This window comes from Rana temporaria, chromosome 11, assembly GCF_905171775.1.
Source record: "Rana temporaria chromosome 11, aRanTem1.1, whole genome shotgun sequence".
In the NCBI taxonomy this organism is placed as follows: Eukaryota; Metazoa; Chordata; class Amphibia; order Anura; family Ranidae; genus Rana; species Rana temporaria.
In genome coordinates this window covers 147,663,984-147,690,679 of record NC_053499.1, presented here as the reverse complement: position 1 = coordinate 147,690,679, position 26,696 = coordinate 147,663,984, and the positions used below count along the sequence as shown (strand labels likewise).

The 26,696-nt window shown below is 46.8% G+C and overlaps 2 protein-coding genes and 1 pseudogene across 2 annotated transcripts in view; 1 reads left to right on the top strand and 2 right to left on the bottom strand.

Moving 5' to 3' along the window:
* The window catches only part of LOC120917842, a 14,182-nt gene extending 2,191 nt beyond the window's left edge, over positions 1–11,991 (bottom strand). The window contains exons 1-4 of the mRNA XM_040329408.1: positions 11,883–11,991; positions 6,547–6,627; positions 1,513–1,677; positions 381–512 (exon numbers count right to left, since the gene is read on the bottom strand). Coding sequence (XP_040185342.1) covers positions 381–512; positions 1,513–1,677; positions 6,547–6,619 — 370 coding nt within the window. The 5' untranslated portion in view covers positions 6,620–6,627; positions 11,883–11,991. The remainder of the gene's footprint in view (positions 1–380; positions 513–1,512; positions 1,678–6,546; positions 6,628–11,882) is intronic.
* A 151-nt stretch (positions 11,992–12,142) lies between these two features.
* Positions 12,143–20,702, top strand: EMC8 (ER membrane protein complex subunit 8). Its single transcript, XM_040329407.1, has 6 exons — positions 12,143–12,365; positions 16,236–16,445; positions 16,655–16,731; positions 18,088–18,157; positions 19,535–19,629; positions 19,787–20,702. The coding sequence occupies exons 2-6, from the start codon at positions 16,239–16,241 to the stop codon at positions 19,944–19,946; spliced, it is 609 nt and encodes a 202-aa protein (XP_040185341.1). The 5' UTR covers positions 12,143–12,365; positions 16,236–16,238; the 3' UTR covers positions 19,947–20,702.
* A 2,169-nt stretch (positions 20,703–22,871) lies between these two features.
* LOC120918032 lies at positions 22,872–22,954 on the bottom strand (annotated as a pseudogene).
* Positions 22,955–26,696: the final 3,742 nt, after the last annotated feature.

The window sequence follows — 26,696 nt, the reverse complement described above, 5'->3', positions numbered from 1 at the left end:
CTCAGATGTTAGTACAGCGACCCCCCCTGCTGTGCTATTATGTTTGACACAGCAGGGGAGTTAGTACAGCAAACTTCCCCCTGCGTCAGAACACTCCATTGGCTGACAGCACCGATTGGGAGCCGGTCAGCTGCTGGTTTCCATTGTCTTTTGGACCGGCTGCCATACAGATGGGCCGAATGTCTGCCAGTTTTTAACCGGCCGATGTTGCCCCAACATTCGGCCTGTGTGTACAAGCTTTAAAGGGCGGTCAGACAAGGTAGCTCTGTACAGGCTTCCCTTGTCATCTTTACCATAGGTGCAATTTGTATGACCCATACATCAGTAGGTGGCCCCAGAGACAGATCTACCCATTGCACATTGTGGGTTTTCCAGCTTACCGTATTCCCTCTGCCACATAAAAATGAATGCCGCGAAGCCAATACAGAAGAGAGTGCCGCCCACTACGCTCTTCCATTCGCTTGATCCCTTGTTCATGTCAGCGTAGGTGTTATTGAACTTAATGCGATACACTATGAAAAGGAAGCAGAACAAAGTTATCAGAGATGCAGGCAGAAAAACTTCAGTATTCTACCCCCCCCCCCCCCCCCCCCCCTACTGGCTATGGAAACGCACCACCTCTACTACTTCTGGCACCATTACCGTAGGGATTGCACGTTTTGGTGCATAATGCCATTATGTGCAGAGAGCAGCATGGGGCTGGGCTGCAGGATGGTTAAGTGGAGAAAGCCCCACTAGACAGACACTTTCCCCAACAAGGCCACTAGGGATTTTTTTTTGGGGGGGGGGGGGTCGTTTTAGCATGTAGACTTAGCTTAATTACCCCCCCCTCACTGTATTGTAGAGAGATCTCACTTCCGATGTCCCCAAGAGACAGAAAAAGGCAACAACTGGTCAGCTATAAGACAAGGCTACATTCACATCAGCGATTAGGGCTGGTGCCAATAGTAGTGGCAAGAATCAGATGCCTGCTGCGGCTCGGTGTGGGCTCTGACCCCGTTCACTACAGAAGGTCATCGGCAGGTGCAGCCATGTGCAGCTCTATGCACACCCAGCAACTACCTGTGGCCACCAGAGACCTGTTTTTGAAGTCAACGGGGCCAGCGGTTGCACACAACCGCTCAAAGCCGCAGAAGGAATCAAAGTTCCTGCCGCTACTGGTCACACCAGCCCTAAATCGCTAGTGTGAATGTAGCCTTAGCACTCAATTATTGCTACATAGACATGCTGGGAATAGTCCCAGGGTTGCCTAAAGATGTTTGCTAGTGGCCAACCCTCTTGTAGATGGCAGAACAGTATACGACTTCCTGTGTCCTTCTAACGGACGAAAAATAAAAACTACCTTTGGGAAAGATAAATAGAAAACTTCAAAACCGATCATTGTAGAATTCAGAAAGTCTGTAGTACCAGACCATTGACTTGTACCCAGCTGGGGTTCAGCAGGCTAAATCACGTAAACATGGGGTGCATCTGAACATTCCTTCCACAGATAAGACACCTGATGGGACTTACGGTCTACTTTCTCGCTGGCACTCAGAGACCTCCAAGCTCCCTTCTCCTTTTCCTTCAAGGAATTTTGCTCAGGGGTTAGTTCAGCTACATAATTGATCTCCGGGAGGGGTATGGTCCTATGGTCTTGGTATGTGGGGAGGGTGTATGCTGGGGTGGCCACGCTCCCTTAAAAAAAAAAAAAAAAAAAAAAGAAGAACAGGTTTAAATTAAACACTAGATACAAAATTACAAGTGTGAACTAAAGTGAATCCAAACCCAAGAACACAGATGTAATAATTACAACCTACCAGTCCTTAGATGTGGTGGTTGCATTCGTTTTTTATTTTTCACCTGGTGATGCTGCCAGTAGCACATTTCTCATCCTAAGGCGACAACTCTCCCTTATGGTACTGTATGTACAGAGAATGCATTAGGACATGGGTGCTCAACCTGCAGCCTTTATGAAACTACAATTCCCATCATGCCTCTGCCTTTGGGAGTCAAGCTTGTACCCGTCAGCCTTGCAAAGCCTCATGGGACATGTAGTTCTACAACAGCTGGAGAGCCGGAGCATCAGCACCTATGCAGGGTTACAAAAAAAAAAAGCTTCATCTCAGTTACATAGGCAGGAGGGCGCACAATCACACTGATGTCAGCATTTTCAATCAATTTCTTTCCGGTATGCACACTGGAAGCCCTGCTTGTCAGATGCGTTTCACCCTAAAGATGGACTTTGTTGCAATGACTGTTTATAACCAAGCTATACTGTGAAAGACATGGGGGGTGGGAAGTAGGTCTTCAATAGTGATTTCAGTGTGCATATAATAGAACAGGGGTCTCCAAACGTTTCAAACAAAGGGCCACTTTATTGCTCTTCAGATTTTACTAGGGCCGGATTGTGGCCAGCAGGGGAAGAAAATGTCATGGGCCCGGCCTTAGTGAGAAGAAATATGGCCTCAGGGTTGGTGGTCAATAGGAGTATACCACCTATTAGTAGGAGGAATAGTATCCCATCATTGGTATTGGTGGACGATATAGTGCCCCATTGTTGGCGTCAGTGGGAGGAATAGTTCCCCAAGGGCCAGATAAAGGGTAGCAAAGGGCCACATCTGGCCCTCAGGCCCCTGTCCTAGAACAATAAAGTTTTATGAAAATGCCAACATGTGTGCAATTCACCCTTCTATGGGGAGCGTGGATGAGCTTCATCCTGTCTCCAGTTGCTCTATGGACAATGGCATGCTATGTAAATGGTAAATCTTTTACATTTCTCCCTACAAAGAGAAGTGTGTAGTTTACAGAAGCTGGAAAAGCCAACAACCTTGATATTCAGTTCATTACACAGAAGAATTTTCTGCTGATCCAGCTAGAAATACCTAAGGACTGGTAAGCTGCAATATTAAAATGTAGTTACTAGGTTTGGATACAATAAAAAAAAAAAAAAAAAAAGAGAAAACATCACAAAAAAAAAAAAAAAAACACACACACACGAACTGCAATTTTAATAGGCCCCTACACATGTGTGCAAGCCCATCCACCTCCATTCAGGATTCCCAGCCTGTAGGAATTTATTTTTACGTGTACAAAGATTACAATCAACAAATCAGATATTTTCTGTCCAGATCAGTATTGAAGAGACACTTTGAATGCCGATCAGTGGTGCGATACTGCAGGAGGTCAAAATTGTTTCTAAGGATCAATAGCCCCACCCCAACTAGGGTACCCAGAATGAAGAGCAAAAAAAAAAAAAAAAAAAAAAAAAAAAAACGCATGAAGAGCACCAGACCACAAATTAGTCCAAAAGAAAGAAAAAAAAGTAAATATATATATATATATATATATATATATATATATATATATATATATATATATATATATACACACACACACACACACACACACACACACACACACTTCCTGTTGGACTCATTTGTGGTTTAGCCCTCTTCATGCCACACCTGACAGTCTCATATTTTCTATGGTGACATCCAAGTTTGAAATTGCACAATAGTGCCAATATCCTCATGTTCACTTACAGAAGCAAAGCTGGATGGTGACCACACAAGTGTACAGACTCTGAATGAGGAGCTACAGCTCTATCAGACTGGATGATTCTTGTGAAATAAGAATATTTTAAAATGAATCAAGTTCAAAATTAGGTTTTAATCCTATAAAAGCATATTAAGCCAGGTTAAAGAGGACCAGTTATACAGAGTTTCAAGTCACCCACTAAGATTTTGTTAGCAATGTGAAAGATTTGGCTGCCATCTGATGAAAATGGTACATTGGTTTAGCTTCTGAATCTTGGCCGTCTTTCTCTCATTTGCTTTGAGTAAACATCCAGAAGGAGGGGCCCAAAGGGTTAACAAAGGAACACAGGAGGATCCAGGACACAGCTGATGTTTTTCCATTGGGGATTATCCATATCTATATAATATCCAAGGCGAGTTTTGACCCTTGGGGGGGGGGCGTTAAGCTGAGGTGAGCAGGCATTGTACTCAGAGGCGGCAGTCAGGGCTGTGGAGTCGGTAGATAAATGTTCCGACTCCTCAGTTTTATGTACTTCCGACTCCCCGACTCCTCTGCATTAATATGCGAATGTATTTTATACATTCCTTGAGGGAAAGAAACGCAACCTACCACAGGACTACTGGCTGGGAAGCCAACAGTCTACTGTATTGCACAGTTTAAGCAAAAGACAAACACAATGAAAACAATCAAGTGACTGGATAGTAGCAGCAGGCTTAAACATCAGGAACAGGATCTTTACCAGTTCAAAAATACAGACCACATTATTTGGTTGTTTTAGAACAAAAACAAAGCTTATCTATAATGAACCAAAAACAAAATCTGTAAAACCTAGAAATGGTTTATATTAATCTTGAAATGTAGTTCTAGGCTTAGCAAATGCAAATCAATTCAATGTAGAGTTCTAAGGAAGAGAATTGCCTCTGCCAGATCCTCTTTCATAGAGGCTCCTAAGTCAGACTTTATTATTTTTAGGGCTGAAAATAATCTTTCGACACTGACTTGGGTGGGTGGCATTGCAGTAACTATTCTGGCCACATCACTAACGATCTCTGGATAAACAAGGATGGCTTCTTCAACAGTAAGTTTTGATGAGCGATCATACTTTTCAACTTCTTTTAGTGCTTTATAAAACTCCTGTTGGAATTTTTTTATTTGGACACTTACTGGTTCTCTAACATGCGTTCCCTGTAAAAGCAGAACACAACACTATGGAAAGTATAAGTATTGCAGCTCCTAATTGTGCGTTGCGTGCCATATAGTGAAGCACATGAAAAGCATGCTTCTTCACGGTCACTTAACGTGTTCGTTTTGCGGTTACGTGAGGCACTGCATGCATTGGTCTTTATTCTTACAGTAGAGAAGTCATTAATTATAACTTTTTGTGAATTGGGACATTTAAACTTGCTTTTTTTTTTTTTTAATTCCAATCTAAATTTAGTAGGAGTCGAGTCGGTGCTTTGTTTGCCGACTCCAGGTAGCCAAAATTTCCCCCGACTCCGACTCCACAGCCCTGGTGGCAGTCTTCTGAATCACACACTACTATATCGATGTGTGGCGCCGATTTGGAGTGAAAAACGATCACAGAAGTGATTGCACTTCTATAGTCTGGACTTATTTGTTATTGCACAATAGGTTTATAACACTCTGCATAGGAATATTTGAGTATTAACACTTTTTAAATTATATTTAAATTCCATTAATATTTTTTATTGGATTGTTTTTTTCATTTATTCACATATACCATTAGTGTGAGCTCACTATTGAATAATTGCAGCAATTTCTCTTGTATACACATTTTACATAGCAGCGCCTGAGTAATTTAGAACTACTGTTAAACTAGTACCCCTTCCTGAAAAGTTATGCAAAAGTCATTAAATCTCAAGTTGTAGTTTTTTTTCCTCCATTTCAACACAAGGAACTGTGCTTACATTTAATGAGAAGTGTCCCTTGTGCTGGTGGCTGCTGTACTCATTTTCCATCCTCTGCCCTCTATACCAGTAATTTTTGGGCGCTGCATTTGCTTTGGTGGTGAATATAGCCACTTGACCAGTCATAAGCGCTCATCGTGAGTGCCAAATACACCCACCCTTGTCGCCTCCATTCATAGAAGCTGAACTATAGCTTCCTACAATAAAAATGTTCTCCGTGAATGGAGGGGGGGGGGATGGGGGGCGATGAGTTAAAAATCTGCCTCCATTCATGGAGTGCTTTTCATAAAAATTCGGCCCAATGGAATCTATTGACACTTAAAGCGGGAGTTCACCCAATTATTTTTTTTTCCCTTTTTTCCCCCCTTAGATTCCCGCTCGTTTTGTCTAGGGGAATCGGCTAGTTGTTTTAAAATATGAGCAGTACTTACCCGTTTTCGAGATGCATCTTCTCCGTCGCTTCCGGGTATGGGTCTTCGGGAGCGGGCGTTCCTTCTTGATTGACAGTCTTCCGAGAGGCTTCCGACGGTCGCATCCATCGCGTCACTAGTAGCCAAAAGAAGCCGAAAGTCGGTGCGGCTCTATACTGCGCCTGCGCACCGACGTTCGGCTTCTTTCGGAAAATCGTGACGCGATGGATGCGACCGTCGGAAGCCTCTCAGAAGACTGTCAATCAAAATAGGAATGCCCAGTCCCGCAGCCCATACCTGGTAGCGGCGGAGAAGATGCATCTCGTAAACGGCAAGTACGGATCATATTTTAAAACAACTAGCCGATTCCCCTAGACAAAACGAGCATCCATCTAGGGGGAAATAGTGTCATGTGCGGGTGAACCTCCGCTTTAAGAGAAGTATGGGTTAAATTTTTATTCATAACTTACCTCGATGCTCCATCTGTCCCCCGCTGTCTCTGCACTGAGAACCGAGCCACCGAACATCGCCGTTGGCTCGGTTCTCACAGAGCCGAGAGGAAAGCTGCACACACAGCTGAAGGTGAACAGAATGCACACAGTCTTCTATATTTATTATGACAATATCAACATGTGAACAAAAACCTGGGGAACAGAGTTTTGTACTCCAGCTATTAGACTGGTACTCACCATGTCCCTGCAGACAGACAGAGGTAGACAGGGATCTTTTGCCAACAAAACGCAGAACTTGAGAAGACAACATTGTGCAATCTGTCAGAAGAAACAAGATAAAAAAAGACAAAAATTACAGACAAACCACATAAAACATCTCATTGTAGGGAAATACTTCCACAAGTATACATAGATGGCGGAGGTGACATCACAAACTCTGCGTCAGCCAATCAGAGGTAGCTTTGTATTCACTGAGCACAGAGCTTTCTCTGAAGGGCTGAGCAGCGCTTAGCCCAACTCTGGTTCGGGAACAAGACAGGAAGTCCCCATCCCACCGCTGGAACACAGCAATATATAATGTATGCAGCAGAGGTTACATACAGTTAAAGGGGTTGTTAAGGGGGGGGGGTTAAGGCAGTTAAAGGGGTTGTTAAGGGGGGGTTAAGGCAGTGCACACAGCCACTTTGCTAGGATTACATGTTGTATATACTATATGCCATTTTCAAAAATTCTCCTAAATACGTTTTTTCTTAACCCCAATCAGCATTCACGTGACCACCCGGCGCAGGCATCCACCAATGTTTGCATTCCAGAGGGAGGGGCCGAGATCTCCATCTGACGTCTTCCGGGTGGTCACGTGATCTCCCTCTGTAATACAAACATCGGAAGACGACCAGGTGACCGCTGATAGGGAATAAGAAAAAAAAAAAACAGTATAAGAGTTTTAAAAAAAAAAATGGCATATAATAAATATACAACAAGTAATCCTAGCAGAGGGGCTGGCAGTGACTGGGAGAAGTAATGTGTGCACTGCTCAGAACTGTGATGGGAGGGGAGGCTCACACACAGAGCCGACAGGCAGGGAAGGGGGACACATAGGAGAGCAGGGCTGCGGACGACGGAGGAACGTAAACGGACTATGGTCAGTTTACATAGGGGAGGGCAGAAACTGTCAGGATCAACCAGGTATTACAGGGGGGGTTACAGAGCACAAGCAATGTGCTGTGCTGTATAACATGCTTTAAAGAAACAGGATCAAGTTATTTTTTTTTTGGGGGGGGGGGGGGGGTCAATGCTTTAATACAGCACACCTATCAGTGCAAGAAATCATTTTTTGGTCCAGTTTGGCCCATACAAACTATTTAAAAAAGGTACAATAAACATGGAGATAGGCTTTAAAGGGTCTGTGTGGATATAAATTTTGGGGTATGTGTGGATATAAATTTTGGGGTCTGTGTGGATATAAATTTTGGGGTATGTTCCCCAACAGTCATCTGAACTGAAGAAGCGGATTGGATAAGACAAAACGTCTTCAACATTATAGAACAAATCCAACTGAATGACAATAACTACTGGTAGCATTCTTAGGGCGACAACCTTGCCTTTCTATACAGTAGGATAAGAGAATGTTTTCACTCTAAGACAAGAAAAATTACTGGCAGGATCACTGGGTAAAAAAAAATCTAGAAGAAAAAAAAAAAATGTCTGATGAAAGAAACTAATGCAGCCACCACATCCAAGGACCAATAAGCTGCAATATATTACATTTTCTTCCTGGGTTTTAGATAAAGGCTTTCAGCTGAACAGCTCAAACCTAAAAGCTTTGTAAATAAAGAAGCCTAGCTGATGCTTCCTGTTCACTCGGCCTTTGGAAACCTCTTCCTGAAGGTCACAATGTCTTTATCACAATGGCCTCTACAACAGGCACTCAAGGGCTACAGAAGTCATCTGTAACTGAACCCCCGTTATAGAACAAAACTGATCAATATTAGACCATCAGTTGCATTAAAGTGGAACTATTTCTAACCACTTTGCATCCAGGCCATTTCTGACACTTCTCTCCTCTCTGTAAAAAAAATGTTTTTGCTAGAAAATTACTTTGAACACCTAAACATTCGGGGCCAGATTCAGGTAGGGAGCGCGTATTTGCGAGCGGGCGTAACCTATCCTATTTACGCTACGCCTCCGCAACTTTAACAGGCAAGTGCAGTACTCTCAAAGCTAAGTTGCGGCGGCGTAGTGTAAATAGGCCGGCATAAGCCCGCCTAATTCAAATATGGAACATGTGGGCGTGTTTTATGTTAATGTATGGTGACCCCACGTAAATGACGCTTTTTACGAACGGCGCATGCGCCGTCCGTGAAAGTATCCCAGTGCGCATGCTCCAAATGAACCCACAAAAAGCCAATGCTTTCGACGTGAACGTAAATGACGCACAGCCCTATTCGCGAACGACTTACGCAAACGTCCCAATCGACAGAAAATTAGACGCTGGCCCGACGTCCATACTTAACATTGGCTGCGCCTCATATAGCAGGGGTAACTTTACGCCGAAAAAGCCCAACGTAAACGGCGTATCTGTAATGCGCCGGCCAGGCGTACGTTTGTGAATTGGCGCATCTAGCCGATTTACATATTTCTAGGCGTAAATCAGCGTACACGCCCCAGCAGCCAGCATAAATATGCAGTTAAGATACGACGGCGTAGGAGACTTACGCTGGTCGTATCTTATACAAATTCTGGCGTATCAGATTCTTTGAATCAGGCGCCAAGATACGACGCCTCAGAGTCAGAGATACGACGGCGTATCTCCTACGTGAATCCGGGCCATAAAAGGTTTTTTTTTTTGTAGCAGGGCCCTATAGAATAAAATGTCACAAGCGGGGGCGCCACACACACCACACACTTTAACCACCCGCCACAATTTTACTGCAGCAGCATGGCGAAACAATGTTATGTCACTTTCGCCCTGTGGCCAGGCTTCCCGGATAGCCGCCGGGCACCCGTGATCGCTCGTGAACACAACAAGAACCGGATCGTCTGTTCATACAAAGTATGAACAGCGATCTGTCATTTTCCCTAGCAAGTCCCATCCCACCCTTCAATTAGAACACAGAGAGGGAACAGTGTCATTTTTACAGCACTAATCACTGTATAAAATGTCACTGGTCCCATAAATGTATCTAGAGAGAGAGCGAGATTTCAGATCAATGCAGCTTGCTCTCACCACCCCCACCTCCGACATAGGTTGTGGGCTTGCTTGGACGTCATTTCCTTAGTGCCACCGAGTGGACAGCCCCCCGTCAGTGCCACCTCATCAGCGACGCCCATCAGTGAACGAGACAAATTACTTATTTGCAAAATCTTATAACAAATTTACTGTCTTTTTTTTAGTTTGGTACCAGGTGTGCGCAATTCCTATTGCCCGACGCCCCAGACATGCAGTTCTGGGCGCTGGGCAGAGGATTTAAAAAATACATACACACTAACTTTTTTAGCTGGCTCATAAATTTTAACCACTTTCATACCAGGCACTTACGCACCTTCCTCCCCAAGCCAATTTTCAGCGTTGTCGCAATTTGAATGAAAGTTGCGCGGTCGTGCTACACTGTACCCAAATTAAATTTTTATCATTTTGTTCCCACAAACAGAGCTTTCTATTGGTGGTATTTGATCACCTCTGCGATTTTTATTGTTTGCGCAGCAACTAAAAAACAACCAAAATTTTTGAAAAAAAAAATTGCGTTTTTATATTTTTCTGTTTATTTACAAAAAAAAAAAAAAATTAGTAAGTTTTCTTCTTCAATTATGGGCACTGATATGGCGGCAGTGATGGGCACCAATGAGGTGGCACTGATGGGCACTCATAGGCAGCACTGATGGGTACTTATGGGTGGCACAGATGGGCACTGATGGTACTTATGGGTGGCACAGATGGGCACTAATGGGTGGGCTTTGGGCATAGATGGGCACTAAGGTGGCACTGATGGCATTGCTGGGCATCATTACAGTCAATGCCCATGTTGCCAGTCAGTGCCCATTTGTGGGCACTGATTGGCATTGATTGTGTTTATTTTTTGGGGGTTTTTTTTTGCTCCATTTGGCAACCGGGGGGCACTCCCTGGTGGTCCAGTGTTGGCATTCAAGGGGGGGGGGGGCTGCGCTGATAAACAATCAGCGCAAACCCCCCCAGTCAGGAGAGCCGCCGATCGTCTCTCCTCTTCTCGCGTCTGTTAGACGCGAGTGAGGAAGAGCCGATCAACGGCTCTTCCTGTTTACATCGTGATCAGCCGTGGTTGGACACGGCTGATCACGTGGTAAAGAGCCTCCGCCGGAGGCCATTTACCGAGATCGGAGATGCAGGGTGTCAGACTGACACCCCGCATCACCAATCGCCGCGCTGCGCGCCAGCGTGAAATCCTGCAGGACGTCAATAGACGTCCAGTCAGGATTTCACAACCACTTCCCGGACGTCAATTGTATATTGACCGGGGCGGGAAGTGGTTAAGCCAATTTGACAGGAGCCCTGACTTACAGGGAAGGCTTCACTGGACCCATCACACCACCCACAGAGCTGATTGGCCACTGGAAAGTCACCTGTACTGGAGGCGACTTGACTTCGCCTTGCAAGTCACCCCAAAACGCGTTGTGGCGCGCACTCAGGTCGCCTCACAAAGTCGCGTTGCCCCGGTGTGAACCAGATCTAAGGAGGAGGTCGTAACCCCTCGTCAGGCTTCTTTTTTTTTTTGCCCTCTGTGTCCCTTCACTTCACTGTCCCATAAACACAACAGGAAGTGAGAGGAAATCCCTCCACAGCGAGGGAATCCCTGGGTTGTCACCAGAACTAGTGTCCCCCCCATTAGGTTTTCCCTTCTATCCCTGTTCTGGTGACAACCCCAAATTTGGGATTTGCTTTCACTCACTGATAACGGGGTCTCCAAGATAAATATAGAAGGCGAAGCTCCCCAACGGGGGACACAGAGCAATAAAAACCTGACAGGGGCCTCAATCCCTCTCCACTCCATCCAATACTAAAAAAAAAAAAAAAAAAAGGAATTTTCCTGGAACAAACAGGAAAATGACATTAGAGTGTAAGCTCCTCTGCTGCAGAGACTGATGTGAATGGATCAGTGTTCTATGTACAGCACTGCGGTATATGTCAGAGCTATATAAATGTGTAATAATAATAGTAGTAATAATAGTGTGTGACTGTGGGGGAGGGGACATTAGAGTGTAAGCTCCTCTGCTGCAGAGACTGATGTGAATGGATCAGTGTTCTATGTACAGCACTGCGGTATATGTCAGAGCTTTATAAATGTATAATAATAATAGTAGTAATAATAGTGTGTGACTGTGGGGGAGGGGACATTCGAGTGTAAGCTCCTCTGGTGCAGAGATGTCACTGGTTCATTGTTCTCTGTACTGCAGTATATGTCAGAGATATAATAAGCAGGGATAACACTCTGGGGGGTTGGGGGAAAGCCTCCCCCCGGGTGTACAGGGCACACAGAGCCCCCTATTCCGGTTACAGAGGGGTCCTCTCACCCGCTGAGCCACAACCCGCCCCCACTCACCTCTCCAGCAGCCGCCTGACAAGAGCAGAGAGAGGACACCGGAACCAGAGAGTCCGAGGCGGGGTAGAAAGGAAGTCCCCGCCCACTTCCAGCCCGCGCACTGCACGCTGGGATGCGGCTGGAGGAGCCGAGCTATATACGGCGTTATCGGCGCACTCAAAGGCTCCGCCTCCTCAGCTTAGAGGTCCCGCCCTCTCCTCCCCAAAGAACCTGGGTGGCGCCCTTGAGGGTGAGGTGAGCGGAGTGGGTGAAGTATACATGTCCTATGTACACATATACACATATAGGGGCGTATCTATTCCATACAGCGGGAGCCTGGCAATAGAAGGGGTTTGGCTGCTCCTAAGCTCGGGTTGCCCTCAGTCAACATGGCGGGCGAAGGAAACTGACTGGTCACGTGATTACGAAGGAATTGCGACAGCCAACGGCTCGCTGTACGGCTGAGTGTGGCAGAGGCTGCCAGGAGAGCCCGAGAGACCTGAGGTGAGAGAGAGAGAGAGAGCGGGGACACCGGGAGAGGGGGAAGGGCCACTGAGAGGACTCATCGTATACTACACCGGGGAGAGGGAGCAGGTCAGAGCCCCGTCCGCTATTACCGGCTGGAGGCTTCACCTCCCCTCCCCCCATATCATCTGTCACCTCCCCTCCCTCACTGCCACAATCAAACCTCATTGCATCTAATTTCCTCTTATCACCCCTCACCTGTCATCATTCATCGCCTCCTATCATCTGTCATATCATTGCCCATATCCCCGGACCTATCTCTCATCCCTCTTATATCAGTTGTCATCTTACTCCACCCCTTATATCATTAATCACCTCCCCCCCCCATATCTTCCAGCACATATCCCACCCCTAATACCACTGATCATCTCTCACCCCTCACCTGATGTCATCTGTCACCTCCCTCATATCACCCATCCTCTAACACCTTACCCTTTTATCACCTGCCCTCTTACCTCATATTGTCTGTCCTTTCACCCCCCTCTGATATCACCCCTCACCTGTCCTATCACCCCTCACCTGATACCAATCCTCACCTGTCCTATCACCTCTCCTCTGATATCACCCCTCACCTGATCCCATTCCTCACCTGTCCTATCACCCCTCACCTGATCCCATTCCTCACCTATCCTATCACCCCTCACCTGATCCCATTCCTCACCTATCCTATCACCCCTCACCTGATACAAATCCTCACCTGTCCTATCGCCCCTCACCTGACCCCATTCCTCACCTGACCCCATTCCTCACCTGACCCCATTCCCCACCCGATCCCATTCCCCACCCGATCCCATTCCCCACCCGATCCCATTCCTCACCCGATCCCATTCCTCACCCGATCCCATTCCCCACCCGATCCCATTCCCCACCCGATCCCATTCCCCACCCGATCCCATTCCTCACCCGATCCCATTCCTCACCCGATCCCATTCCCCACCCGATCCCATTCCCCACCCGATCCCATTCCCCACCCGATCCCATTCCCCACCCGATCCCATTCCCCACCCGATCCCATTCCCCACCCGATCCCATTCCCCACCCGATCCCATTCCCCACCCGATCCCATTCCCCACCCGATCCCATTCCCCACCCGATCCCATTCCCCACCCGATCCCATTCCCCACCCGATCCCCTTCCCCCCCCCGATCCCATTCCCCACCCGATCCCATTCCCCACCCGATCCCATTCCTCACCCGATCCCATTCCCCACCCGATCCCATTCCCCACCCGATCCCATTCCCCACCCGATCCCATTCCCCACCCGATCCCATTCCTCACCCGATCCCATTCCTCACCCGATCCCATTCCCCACCCGATCCCCTTCCCCACCCGATCCCATTCCCCACCCGATCCCATTCCCCACCCGATCCCATTCCCCACCCGATCCCATTCCCCACCCGATCCCATTCCCCACCCGATCCCATTCCCCACCCGATCCCATTCCCCACCCGATCCCATTCCCCACCCGATCCCATTCCCCACCCGATCCCATTCCCCACCCGATCCCATTCCCCACCCGATCCCATTCCTCACCCGATCCCATTCCTCACCCGATCCCATTCCCCACCCGATCCCATTCCCCACCCGATCCCATTCCCCACCCGATCCCATTCCCCACCCGATCCCATTCCCCACCCGATCCCATTCCCCACCCGATCCCATTCCCCACCCGATCCCATTCCCCACCCGATCCCATTCCTCACCCGATCCCATTCCTCACCCGATCCCATTCCTCACCCGATCCCATTCCCCACCCGATCCCATTCCCCACCCGATCCCATTCCCCACCTGTCATATCACCCCTCATCTGGCATCATCTAGATAGAACTATCCCCATATCACTTGTCAAATCACCCTTTACCTGATACCATGCATCCCCTCCCCTGTCATTTGTCATCTCCTGTCTCCTGATCACTGATACTACTCATCACCTGTAATATCACCCATACCTCTCATATCTCCCCTCCCCCTCATATCTCCCCTCCCCTGATATCACTCGTCACTTCCCCTTGGTGTCACCTGTCTCTTTTCCCCACCTATCACCTGTCGTGTCATCTGGTATCGCCTGTCAGTTCTCTCCCTTTTAATGAGATCATTCAGCCCCCCCCCCCCCCCCATATCACCCTTCATCTCCCTCTCTGATATCACCAATCATGTCGCCCTTTCCTCCGCATGTCAACGTTAATATCATCCATCATATCAACCCTCAACTTGTATCACCCATCACCTAATCACCTGCTGATTTCACTTGTCACCTTTCCCCACATATTATGTTATATCACCTGTCCGTTCCCCCAACTTCTATCCTTTGCCCCCCCCCCCCCCCCCCCACTTATCACCTTTCATCTCTGACCATCCCCTCCCTGATACATCACCCCTTTCCCCACATGTCACGTTCATCTGGTATCAGCCATCACATCGCTCCTCCCTTATATCACCTGTCACCTCACCCTTTTTCCTCAGTGTCACCCGTCGGCACCCCCTCTTCTGATATCACTCATCACCCCCCCATATCATCTTTCATCTCCCGTCACTGATACCACCTGTAGCTCCCCCCTTCCCCCAATATAACTCCGCATGTCACCTTTTATCACCTGTCATCTGACCCTCTCCCCACACATCTCACCTGTCATCTGATCTCACTTTTGTTTCTACTTATTCGCCAGTTGTGATAAAACTTGGCAGGCTGCCTGGATTTTTTATTTTTTTTCCAGCTGTGAGAATTCTCTGCACTGTTTTGAAGATCTGGAAAAAGATTGTGATTTTTTGAAAGCGGTTGTATACCCTCATATACTTCTTGCACCTACAGGTGAGCATACATTAAAGGGGTTGTAAAGGTAATTTCTTTTTCCCTAAATATCTTCCTTTCCCTTAGTGCAGTCCTCCTTCACTTACCTCATCCTTCCATTTTGCTTTTAAATGTCCTTATTTCTTCTGAGAAATCCTCACTTCCTGTTCTTCTGTCTGTAACTCCACACAGTAATGCAAGGCTTTCTCCCTGGTGTGGAGTGTCGTGCTCGCCCCCTCCCTTGGACTACAGGAGAGTCAGGACGCCCACTAACACACAGCTCCTTTCTCTGTCTGCAACGTAGAGAGCGTCCTGACTCTCCTGTAGTCCAAGGGAGGGGGCGAGCACGACACTCCACACCAGGGAGAAAGCCTCGCATTACTGTGTGGAGTTACATACAGAAGAACAGGAAGTGAGGATTTCTCAGAAGAAATAAGGACATTTAAAAGCAAAATGGAAGGATGAGGTAAGTGAAGGAGGACGGCACTAAGGTAAAGGAAGACCTTTAGGAAAAGAAAAAAATTGTACCTTTACAACCCCTTTAAGACTTACCTGTAGGTGCAAGAAATATCTCCTTCACCTACACGGTTAAGGAGATATTTGCAGAAAATCGGCACTGATGTCTACAGCGCATGCACGCCGTAGACAATGGCGTAGGCGCACTGAGCGCGCCGGGTCTTGAATGCGAGTCTGCCGGAAAGTGCTGGAAATGCGCGCATGTGCGGGGAACGTGACGGTTCCGCGCGCATGCATGGGAGTGACGTCATCGCCGCTCCGGCCAGTCACAGCGCCGTAGCGGCGATACCCGGAAGTTACTCCGGGTATCATGGCGGCAGCGGCGGAGGAGTAGAACAAGGGTCGGTGCGGGGTCTTCGACCTAAGGTAAGTAATTGATAATGAGCTAGTATGCTAGTCATACTAGCTCATTATGCCTTTGCCTTGCAGGTTTTTTATAAATTTTTTGGGGTATACAACGGCTTTAATGATTAATCATGCAGCTCTATGTCCGTGTCGGGTCGATACTACAGTTGTCTTCTTTTATTTTTTTATTGCTAATACAGAAAATGCCGCACTTTAAGTTGACGACGCAAGCCTACTGCAAGATGATGCTGCACGGCGCCAAGCACGCGGCCTGCGCTATGAACGGCGTTCTGGTGGCCGAGAAGCTCCGGCGCAGAGAGAGCCAACACCAGGTCCTGTTTGTGGACTGCATTCCGCTCTTCCATGGGACCATTGCGCTCTCCCCGGTGCTGGAGGTGGCTTTAACCCTGGTGAGAGAATCTTCCAACTTTCCACTAAACTTATCACCCCGACATTTCATATTCCTGATACCATGTACTTGTATGAGAGCGTCTCCTTTGTATGAAATCTCTGGTGATCTGCACAGCGGTGCGAATCGCATGCAATGTCTAACATCGCATCAGTGTGAACTCGGGGCTGAGACCTCGTCTTTCTGATCGCCTGTTTTTCTTATTTGTAGATTGATACTTGGTGCAATGAGAACGGTTATGTGATCGCTGGGTACTACCAAGGCAACGAACGTCTCAAAGATAACAGGTGGGTTCAGATCACATTCTATGCAGCTCTCCACCCTCCACCTCTTCTACCCTCCCTGCTTTTTACCTCTTTTATAGAACATTGGGCTTTATTTACTAAAGGCAAAGCCACTTTGCACTACAAGTGCACCTGGAACTGCAGCTGCTGTAGATCTGAGGAAAATAAACAGCATTTTTGCTTGCACATGATTAAATGATAAAATCGGCAGAGCCTCCCCTCATTTTTAGATCTTCCCCCTCATTTTTAGATCTTCCCCCTCATTTTTAGATCCCCCCCCCCCCCCCCCCCCCCCCCCCGATTTTTTGGATCTTTCCCCCCTCATTCTTGGATCTTTCCCCCCTCATTCTTGGATCTTTCCCCCCTCATTCTTGGATCTTTCCCCCTCATTCTTGGATCTTTCCCCCCTCATTCTTGGATCTTTCCCCCCTCATTCTTGGATCTTTCCCCCCTCATTCTTGGATCTTTCCCCCCTCATTCTTGGATCTTTCCCCCCTCATTCTTGGATCTTTCCCCCCTCATTCTTGGATCTTTCCCCCTCTCTGTCATTCTTGGATCTTTCCCCCCTCATTCTTTGATCTCATTCTTGGATCTTTTCCCTCATTCTTGCATCTCATTCTTGGGTCTTTCCCCCTCATTCTTGGGTCTTTCCCCCCTCATTCTTGGGTCTTTCCCCCTCATTCTTGGATCTCATTCTTGGATCTTTCCCCTCATTCTTGGATCTCATTCTTGGATCTTTCCCCTCATTCTTGGATCTCATTTTTGGGTCTTTCCCCCTCATTTTTGGGTCTTTCCCCCTCATTCTTGGATCTTTCCCCCTCATTCTTGGATCTTTCCCCCTCATTCTTGGATCTTTCCCCCTCATTCTTGGATCTTTCCCCCTCATTCTTGGATCTTTCCCCCCTCATTCTTGGATCTTTCCCCCTCATTCTTGGATCTTTCCCCCTCATTCTTGGATCTTTCCCCCTCATTCTTGGATCTTTCCCCCTCATTCTTGGATCTTTCCCCCTCATTTTTAGACCTTTCCCCTCATTTTTAGATCTTTCCCCTCATTCCCCTCATTTTTAGATCTTTCCCCTCATTCCCCTCATTTTTAGATCTTTCCCCTCATTCCCCTCATTTTTAGATCTTTTCCCTCATTTTTAGATCTTTTCCCTCATTTTTAGATCTTTTCCCTCATTCTCCTAATTTTTAGACCCCCCCCCCCCCTAATTTAAGATCTTCCCCCTCAGATCTAAAGTGACTGCACTTCCAAGTGCACTTGTAGTGCAAAGTGGATTTGCCTTTAGTAAAAAACCCCCAATGTCCCAACATTTTTTTTGCCAGCATGGAAATAAGTAGCTAACGTTTGTGTTTCAGTCCTAACCAGGTTGCAGAGAAAATCGCTACACGAATCGCTGAGGGTTATAGTGATGCTGCTCTGATAATGGTACTGAAATCATCTTTGTATCTATATTACAAATCTTTGGCTACTTCAATTTTTATGTGCACACCTATTGGCCATCAAGTTATGTGCACTGCATTGGGGGGGGCAACTTGGAGGCTCAGGACTGATCACATCATGCACTGATGTCCTAAAGCCTAAAATACAAAGTCATTATTTAAAGGTATGGGAACACGTATGGATAGATATCTTTATTCACTGGCCACTTGGTTACACCTGTTCAATTGCTTGGTAACACAAATTGCTAATCAGCCAATCACATGGCAGCAACTCAGTGCATTTAGGCATCTAGATGTGTTAAAGACGACTTGTCAAAGTTTAAACCGAGAATCCGAATGGGGAAGAAAGGGGATTTAAGCGGCTTTGAATGTGGCATGGTTGTTGGAGGCAGACGGGCTGGTTTGACTATTTAAAAAACTGCTGATCTACTGGGATTTTCACACACAACCATCTCTCGGGTTTACAGAGAATGGTGAGGAAAAGAGAAAATATGCAGTGAGCGGAAGTTGTGTGGAGGAAAATGCCTTGTTTATGTCAAAGGTCAAAAAAAACTTGATTTGAATCGTGAATCTACTTTTATTTTTTATTTTTTTTAAATCGCAGATTTTTTTTGGGGGGGGGGGGCCCAAAATCGCCCAGCTCTAGTTCCAACCCAGTACTAGCAAGGTGTAAGGCCTCGTACAGACGAGGGGACCGTGGGGACCGCCGGACCGTTTCCAGCGGAGATTCCTCCTCCGGATTTTGATCCGATGGCTTGTACTCACCGTCGGATCAAAATCCGCACGGAATACATCCGCGGTGACGTGTTGCACCGTCGCCGCGACGATGGAAGGCAAGTACTTCCACGCATGCGTCTAATCATTACGACGCATGCGAGGGAGGGGAGCGGACGGATTGATCCGGTGAGTCTGTACAGACGATCGGATCAATCCGCTGGACACGATTCAAGCAGATAGATTTCTTAGCATGCTAAGAAATTTCTATTCGCTTGAAATCGATCGGCCGGACGAATCTCCGCAGATAAATATCCGCTAGGCCATACAGACGACCGGATTTGTCCGCTGGAACTGATCCGCGGATCAATCCCAGCGGATAGATCCGGTCGTGTGTACGAGGCCTAATGGATAATACAGTGGCCGGTGTGTGTATTTTATATATATATATATGTGTGTATGTATGTATGTATGTGTGTGTGTGTGTGTGTGTGTGTGTGTGTAATATATATATATATATATATATATATATATATATATATATTGTGTGTGTGTGTGTGTGTGTGTGTGTGTGTGTGTATAATCCTAACATTTTCTGCACTAAACATTCTCCACGGCTTATCTCCCTTTAAATCTGTTTTCTCAATAGGTGGACAATGCAAAGTTCACAGTGGAATCCCTAGTCCCTTCAATCCATGTGTATGAGCACCACGACAACCGATGGAAAGCTAAAGACACACATGAGTTAGTATTGACCTACACCCCTCCCCCTCCCAGTGCTGCATTGTAATCGCACTTTGATTGCAGTCTGTATGGAACCACCAATATAACAGCCGGCAGTAAGTGTCTCTTTTTTTTTTACAACTTGCTGTTGAGTTTTTTTTCCTTTTACTTTTCCCAGGGAAGTGTTTGAGGACTGGCCAGAAGCTCAGAGGATCACCGCCTCCCTCATGGACAGCCGATCCTACGAGACTCTGGTGGATTTTGACGGCCATCTTGATGACTTGCGGAACGACTGGACCAACCCTGAGATCAATAAGGCGATCATCCATCTATGCTGAGGTCAGTCGGTCATCCGTCGGCCCGAGCTATGCAAGGTGATGCTGGGATGTGGAAAAGGTCACACAGGGAACTTCTTTTACCACATTTTGGAGGTGCCGCTCCAGACGGCGAAACGATGGGAATGCCGCAGACTGGCAGGAAACCACCCGATTTTTACATCCGTCCGTGTCCTAAAGAGCGGAGAACCAGCCTGTACTTCTTAAAGGACTTCAAAATAATTTTTCTATGATCTCCAAAAAGTTTAATTTTTAAGCGGGTTCTCCCAACTCCCCATCCCCCGAGGCGGGAAGTTTGGGAGGCAAAGTTAATCCTAATGTTGTAGTTTAATTATCTGTTTGTATTGATGAGAATTTGAAATAATCCCTCACCGCTGGTAATCACATGGTCTTAATATTGGATCCTAGGCTCGGAGTTTTTGAAATTATGGTTGTATTTTACACAAAACAGAAATAGACATTTATTTAAGATGGGCTGCTGGGACTTTTAATGCGGCCAACATCAATCCTATTCTAGAAAAGTCTTTTATATGGAGAGAATATCGCTACTTGGCTGCCGCAGGTTCTTAATCATCCCCCATGTTATATTTATAAAGCTTTGTGTTGACTTTGAGGATTGCGGCCTTCTGTCCCCCCCCCCCATTACCCCTTTTCCTTCTCTGTTGCAGTTCTGTCCTGTCTGAGCCCCACACAAGTCTTACACTGAGCGTCAGATCACGTTTGTTTTCCTTCTAGAAAATAAAATGAACTAATCTCACATTTCATGTTCCCTTCTCTCTCTCTTTCTCTGGCTAATTTAGATAAATTCTAATCTCGAAGAGTAATTCCCTGGATTGTTTTTAAAATTGGACCATTGCTGATTGTTTGAGATCCTTCTTTAGAAAGAGTAGAAAAGCCTATCTCCTGCCAGCATGCTACAGAGAAGGATCCTGGCTCTGCAGAGGTCCCACGCGTTGCCTGAAGCCCTGTACACACGATAGGTTAACCAGAGGACCGTTGTCTTAGGTTAACCAATGAAGCTGACTGATGGTCCGTCACGCCTACACGCCATAGGTTAAATAACCGATCGTGTCAGAACGCGGTGACGTAAAACACAACGACGTGCTGAAAAAAACAAAGTTCAGTGCTTCCAAGCATGCGTCGACTTGATTCTGAGCATGCGTGGGTTTTTAACCGATGGTCGTGCCTACTAACGATCGGTTTTGACCTATCGGTTAGGAATCCATAGGTTAATTTTAAGGCAAGTTGGCTTTTTAACCTATGGGGCCCACACATGATCGGTTTTGACCTATGAAAATGGTCCATCAGACCGTTGTCCTCTTGTTTAACCTATCGCGTGTACGAGGCCTGAGTCAGACCTATGGCCAGGGGCAGTATCTACCGTGAGGCCAACAAGGCGTTTGCCTCGGGTGGCATTTTTCCCCAGGCAGAATTCGCTCTTTAACCACTTCAAGTCGCTGGACTTTTAGTGGTTGTACCAGGATGATCCCTGTAGGCATCACCTCCGTTATTTATTTATTTGATTTTTTAAGAACCAGCAGCCGGTGTTCTGCCGAGCTGGTTCCTCCTATCGATATGGTCCCCTCCGGGGTGCGCAGGTGCAATCTGAGGCGAAGGAAATCTCCGAGTGGGAAAAGCTGTAGACGAGCTCGCTCCCGGTGCCTGATTATAGACGCCGCCGATGCTTGGTAATACACAACGCTCTATACAGGAAGGGGCGGATGTGATATTGAGCAGTCCTTTTTTGGGGGGATGGTTTTCTTAATAAAATAGACGTCTTGCTGTATAGAGCGGCGTGGATAACCAATCAAAAAAACACTGCTCAATATCACATCCGCCCCTCGCTGTGTAGCGCGGCGTGTATCATCAGGCATCGGGAGCAAGCTCGTTTAAGCTGACAATCAGCTGTTGAGGCTCGAAGATTTCCATGGCATCCTATTGCACATGCCCCGCGCCTGTGCAGTCGAGGCAGGAACCTATCCAATGGAGGAACCAGCTCGTCAAGACACCGGCTCTTTTGTCATCGTCATTCCCCTCTGGCCATAGGTCTGACTCAGGCAACGCGTGGGACCTCTGCAGAGCCAGGATCCTGTTGTAAAAAATAATAAAAAAGAAAAGAAAAAACACACTGACATGGTCCACCCCCCCCCTTAAAAAAAAGAAAGCATTATAAATAAAAAAAAATTAAAAACAAAATAAAACTACTGCCACATGTGCAACTGTCACATGAGATTCAAAAAAAGTATCGGTATTCGGTATCGGCGAGTACGTGAAAAAAAGTATCGGTACTTGTACTCGGTCTTAAAAAAAGTGGTATCGGGACAACCCTAAAAAGAAAGTGGGGAGAAGGAAGGTGGGAAGAGTGGAAAGTGGCCATTGTATATTACAATGGCCGGCCCTCTGGCCAGGATTCCAAAATTCCTCTGGTCCTAGCCAAAAGACTCGGCCCTTAGAGGCAGGTGTGAAAAAAGTGTGTGTGGTGACATGACCAAGGTGCCAATACTCAAAGTGCCCCTCAACACTTGTGCAAGTACGGCACCCCTGGACTGCCACTCCAGGGGCACAATCACCACAGGCTTTTCTCTCAACCCTGACCCACAGCCCAGACCGATGCATCTCCACCCCAGACAGGAAGGTATCGGAACAAGTAGGAGCTTATGGAGAGGGTAAATCGGCGAAACCTCAACCATTGCTCCCACCTAATTATATTTGGCGGTACCGACCAATTCCCCTCAATAACACCGAAAAGGGGCATGCTTTCCCAACCCGAAAAAAATGAAAGGGGCGGGAACTACACAAATCTAGGCCAGGGACCCGGCCCTCTGCCAAGACGCAATGGTTCTCCATCCTCATCAGGAAGCTTTTGCCATTACGCCAACAGGCTTTGCATATGCCACCGCCATCTCTTTCCACCTCGCCGTGTACTAGGGACGGTTAGCATAGCGCCACCTCGTGGCAACTGATAAGAACAGATACTACACTTGATCTTAGCCAAAAGGCAGAGAAGACAGCAGTATTGTCAGTCTGGGGGGGGGGGGGGGGGGGGGGTAGTTTTAGTGGTACTAGAAGATTTAGCTACACTAGCAAATTGAAGCCAAACTCCAGCACACACTGCAGTTACAGCAAAACGTTTTTTTTCCTTTCAGTGCAGTGCTGGAGGAGCTCCTCTAAGGGTATTTGTTCAGTGTAAAAATTACAACATACAGGGGTTGATTTACTAAAACTGTACAAAATCTTGTGCAGCTGTGCATGGTGGCCAGAAACGAACATTGCATTCTTGGATGTGGCGGCTGCATTCGTTTTTTTTTTTTTAGACTCTCTTTCCTATATTTTCACCTAGTGCACCAATCAGAAAGTCTATTGTTTTTTTGTTTTGTTCAACAGAACAAGCTCTACTGCAAATGTAGCAGTTAACGTGTTGAAATAAACCATTTACAACAAACAGGGGTGTTTACAATGAGCAGCCTGTATATAAAAGGAGGACTTTATCAATCGATCCCTTGACAGTCGACGCTGTGGATTGGGGGCGAGAGCCCTTGGCATTTTTCCGCAGTGTAGGACTGCTGGCCCTGCATTGTACGTAATGATGTCATAGGAAGGGGGGTGGGAAACTATGCAAACGCATATGTGGGACTTTAAATGAAGCACATGTCTGCGCTTCAATCCCTGGTACGAATATAGAATACATAATGATGTCATAGCTGTGACTGCCGCATGGAGCGCTGAAGAGTTTAGGCTTTGGGTTACTGGTCACATGGAAGGCGGAGCCAAGCCAAACTCTGATCATTGCACATAAATACCGTATATACTCGAGTATAAGCCAAGTTTTTCAGCACAATTTATTTGTGATGAAAATGCCCCCCTCGGCTTTTTTGGCGCCTGATCTCCCGGACTTTGGGGACTCGGTACCGTCCGGGGGACCTACGGCCGGGGAGCACCAATTTTTCAAAGCCGGATACCCCTTCCATAGACTCCCATGTTAAACGGTAATTTCTCTGGTGACTTTGGGGACCCGGTACCGGCCGGTCGTAGGTTCTTTGAAAGGGGAACTTGGCACACATGTAGCCCCATTTCTCCTCTACAAGTGTGCAAAGTTTGTTGTCTGGGAGACCTGCGGCCGGGGAGCACTGATTTTTCAAAGCCGGGCACCCCTTCCATAGACTCCCATGTTTAAATGTCAGTCTAGTCATGGGCACAGCGAGGCATGCACATGGGCACAGCGAGGCATGGGCACAGTGAGGCATGGACACAGTGAGGCATGCACATGGGCACAGTAAGGCATGCACATGGCCACAGTGAGGCATGCACATGGCCACAGTGAGGCATGCAAAATGGCCAAAGTGAGGCATGCACATGGGCACAGTGAGGCATCGACACAGTGAGGCATGCACATGGACACAGTGAGGCATGCACATGGGCACAGTGAGGCATGCACATGGGCACAGTGAGGCATACACATGGGCACCCTAGGCTTATACCCGAGTCAATACGCTTTCCCAGTTTTCTGTGGTAAAATTAGGTGCCTCGGCTTTTATTCGGGTCGGCTTATACTCAAGTATATATGGTAAGCGTTTTACCGAGACCGTGCTGGGGGGGGGGGGGGGGACACCACTGCAGGGAAATTCTGACTGGCCCCCGGAGTTCTGCTTTAGGTGCAGCATGCTGAATCACGTGTCAGCAATTTATATAAAACAATACAGACATGAAAGGTTCCTTCTGATGGAAAATAATGAATTGGAATCTTTTGTCATCAACGCTTTGGATGAGAAAAAAACAAAAGTGGCAATGCTATATGAGAAATACAAATATTTAATTATTATTAACACGAGTTCAAATAAAAGAAAAATAAGTGGAGGGATTGCTCAGAGCGTCTGTATAAAAAGGGAAACCTGCTGAATTTTATTTTATTTTTTTACCTAGGAAGACAATGCAGACAGAAACGTCCTCCTTTGTATGCTGGACTCTACTGCACGCCTGTCTAACTGCTGGAAAAATGGGCGTGTACTCTGCTGCCCTCTTCTGGTGATTATTCAGAATACAGTCTTGTGATTTACGGTACTAGCAAGTACAGTATGTGACCCGGGTATAGAAAATATATAGATAGATAGAGATATCTCTATCTATATATATATATCTCTATCTATCTCTCTATCTATCTATCTATCTATCTATCTATCTATCTATCTATCTATCTATCTATCTATCTATCTATATATATATATATATATATATATATATATATATATAATTTTTTTTTTTTCCTCTGTGTTACTTGTGTTTTTATATTTATATTATTTATTTATTTATTTATTTTCTTTCTCTAATTTTTTATTTTTTATATAAATAACAAGGGGCCATTTTTCAGTACAAGAACGGGTCTAGGGTAGAATAAAGGAACTTCCATAATACTCAGGGAACACTTACCCCCCACCCGTTCACACTGATGCAACTTGTCATGCGATTTGACAGTTCCAAATCGCATGGCAAGCCACGGCCTATTTCCGGCAATGGAAATGTTCATTTAACCCGCTACTTATGTTGCAATGATTTTGAATAAAAAGGTTCCTGGACTTGATGATTTCATTGCAACTTGCATAGACTTCTGTTAAATGACGTCACAAGCCGCAATGAAATCAACAGTGAAAATCGCAGTAGCGCATCTTCAAAGCCGCACCGGTGTGAGCTGGGACTTGAGCCTTGTACAGACACCCCCCCCCCCCCCCACAGACCTCAAAACAGCAGATGCACACAGCGCGGGCTCCTCCTCCTCTGTGGATGTAAACAGAGATGAGGGGGTACAGGGAAGCGGGCAGTGTTAGTGGTGCCGCTACCCACGGCTGTCACCCCTCTGGCAGGTGTCACCCGGGTGCGGCCCGCACACCCGCCTAGCAACGCCACTGACAAGGTAATATCTGGGTTTACAAAGGATTTGTTGCTCATAAAGTGGATTTATATCCTTTGAGGTTATCGAGGAATATATTTCAGTGACTGGCCGGAGTGAGGATTTTAGTGATCGCGGGCTGAAGTTTTGTTGATCGGTTTCTTGGAGGAACTTCAGTCTAACGTCCCATGACTCCGGATGTACACAATCGGGGCTCTGAATCTTATCTGCACATATTTAATTTTCCAGCCTGCGATTTCCTGGCAGACTCGCCGTTTCCCTAAAAGCGATGGCTGAGATTACACGCCGCGTGCAGCTCTGTGCCGGAGAGTCAGGTGCGAGCGTGCGAAGGCACAACGGCAGCAAATGAAACCAATCGGTGAACAGCCAACCCCATCCAGCAAGCATGGCAGCTGCGCTTAAGTTCCACTTCATCCAATAGACTTTTCTATTATCCTAGATAGAGATGAGCAGTGGAATGGAGTGCGAGTCTTATGCCGCGTACACACAGAGGGCTGAATTCAAGAAGCAATTGCGCCTGTGTAACCATAGTTACACAGCGCAATTGCTTACTTGCCCCGGCGTAACGAGTGCTCCTGATTCAGGAACCTCGTTACGCCGACTGCAGCCTAAGATATGCGTGGCATAAGGCTCTTATGCCCGCATATCTTAGGCTGCATTCTTGCGATGGCCGCTAGGGGGCGTTCCCGTTGTGCTCAGCGTATAGTATGCATATTGCATACTAACGCCGATTCACAACGTTGCGCGAGCCCTGCGTACGCAGTTTACGTCGTTTCCGTACGGCGGTTTTTGCGTAAGGCTGCCCCTGCTATTAGCAGGGGCAGCCAGTGTTACGTATACCCGTCGTTCCC

Bases quoted from the DNA above. Each gene is read 5' to 3' on its own strand.
- EMC8 (XM_040329407.1), top strand. From the start codon at position 16,239: ATGCCGCACTTTAAGTTGACGACGCAAGCCTACTGCAAGATGATGCTG. The intron at 16,446-16,654 runs GTGAGAGAATCT...TCTTATTTGTAG, and splicing joins TGGAGGTGGCTTTAACCCTG to ATTGATACTTGGTGCAATGA. The intron at 19,630-19,786 runs GTTAGTATTGAC...TACTTTTCCCAG, and splicing joins AAAGCTAAAGACACACATGA to GGAAGTGTTTGAGGACTGGC.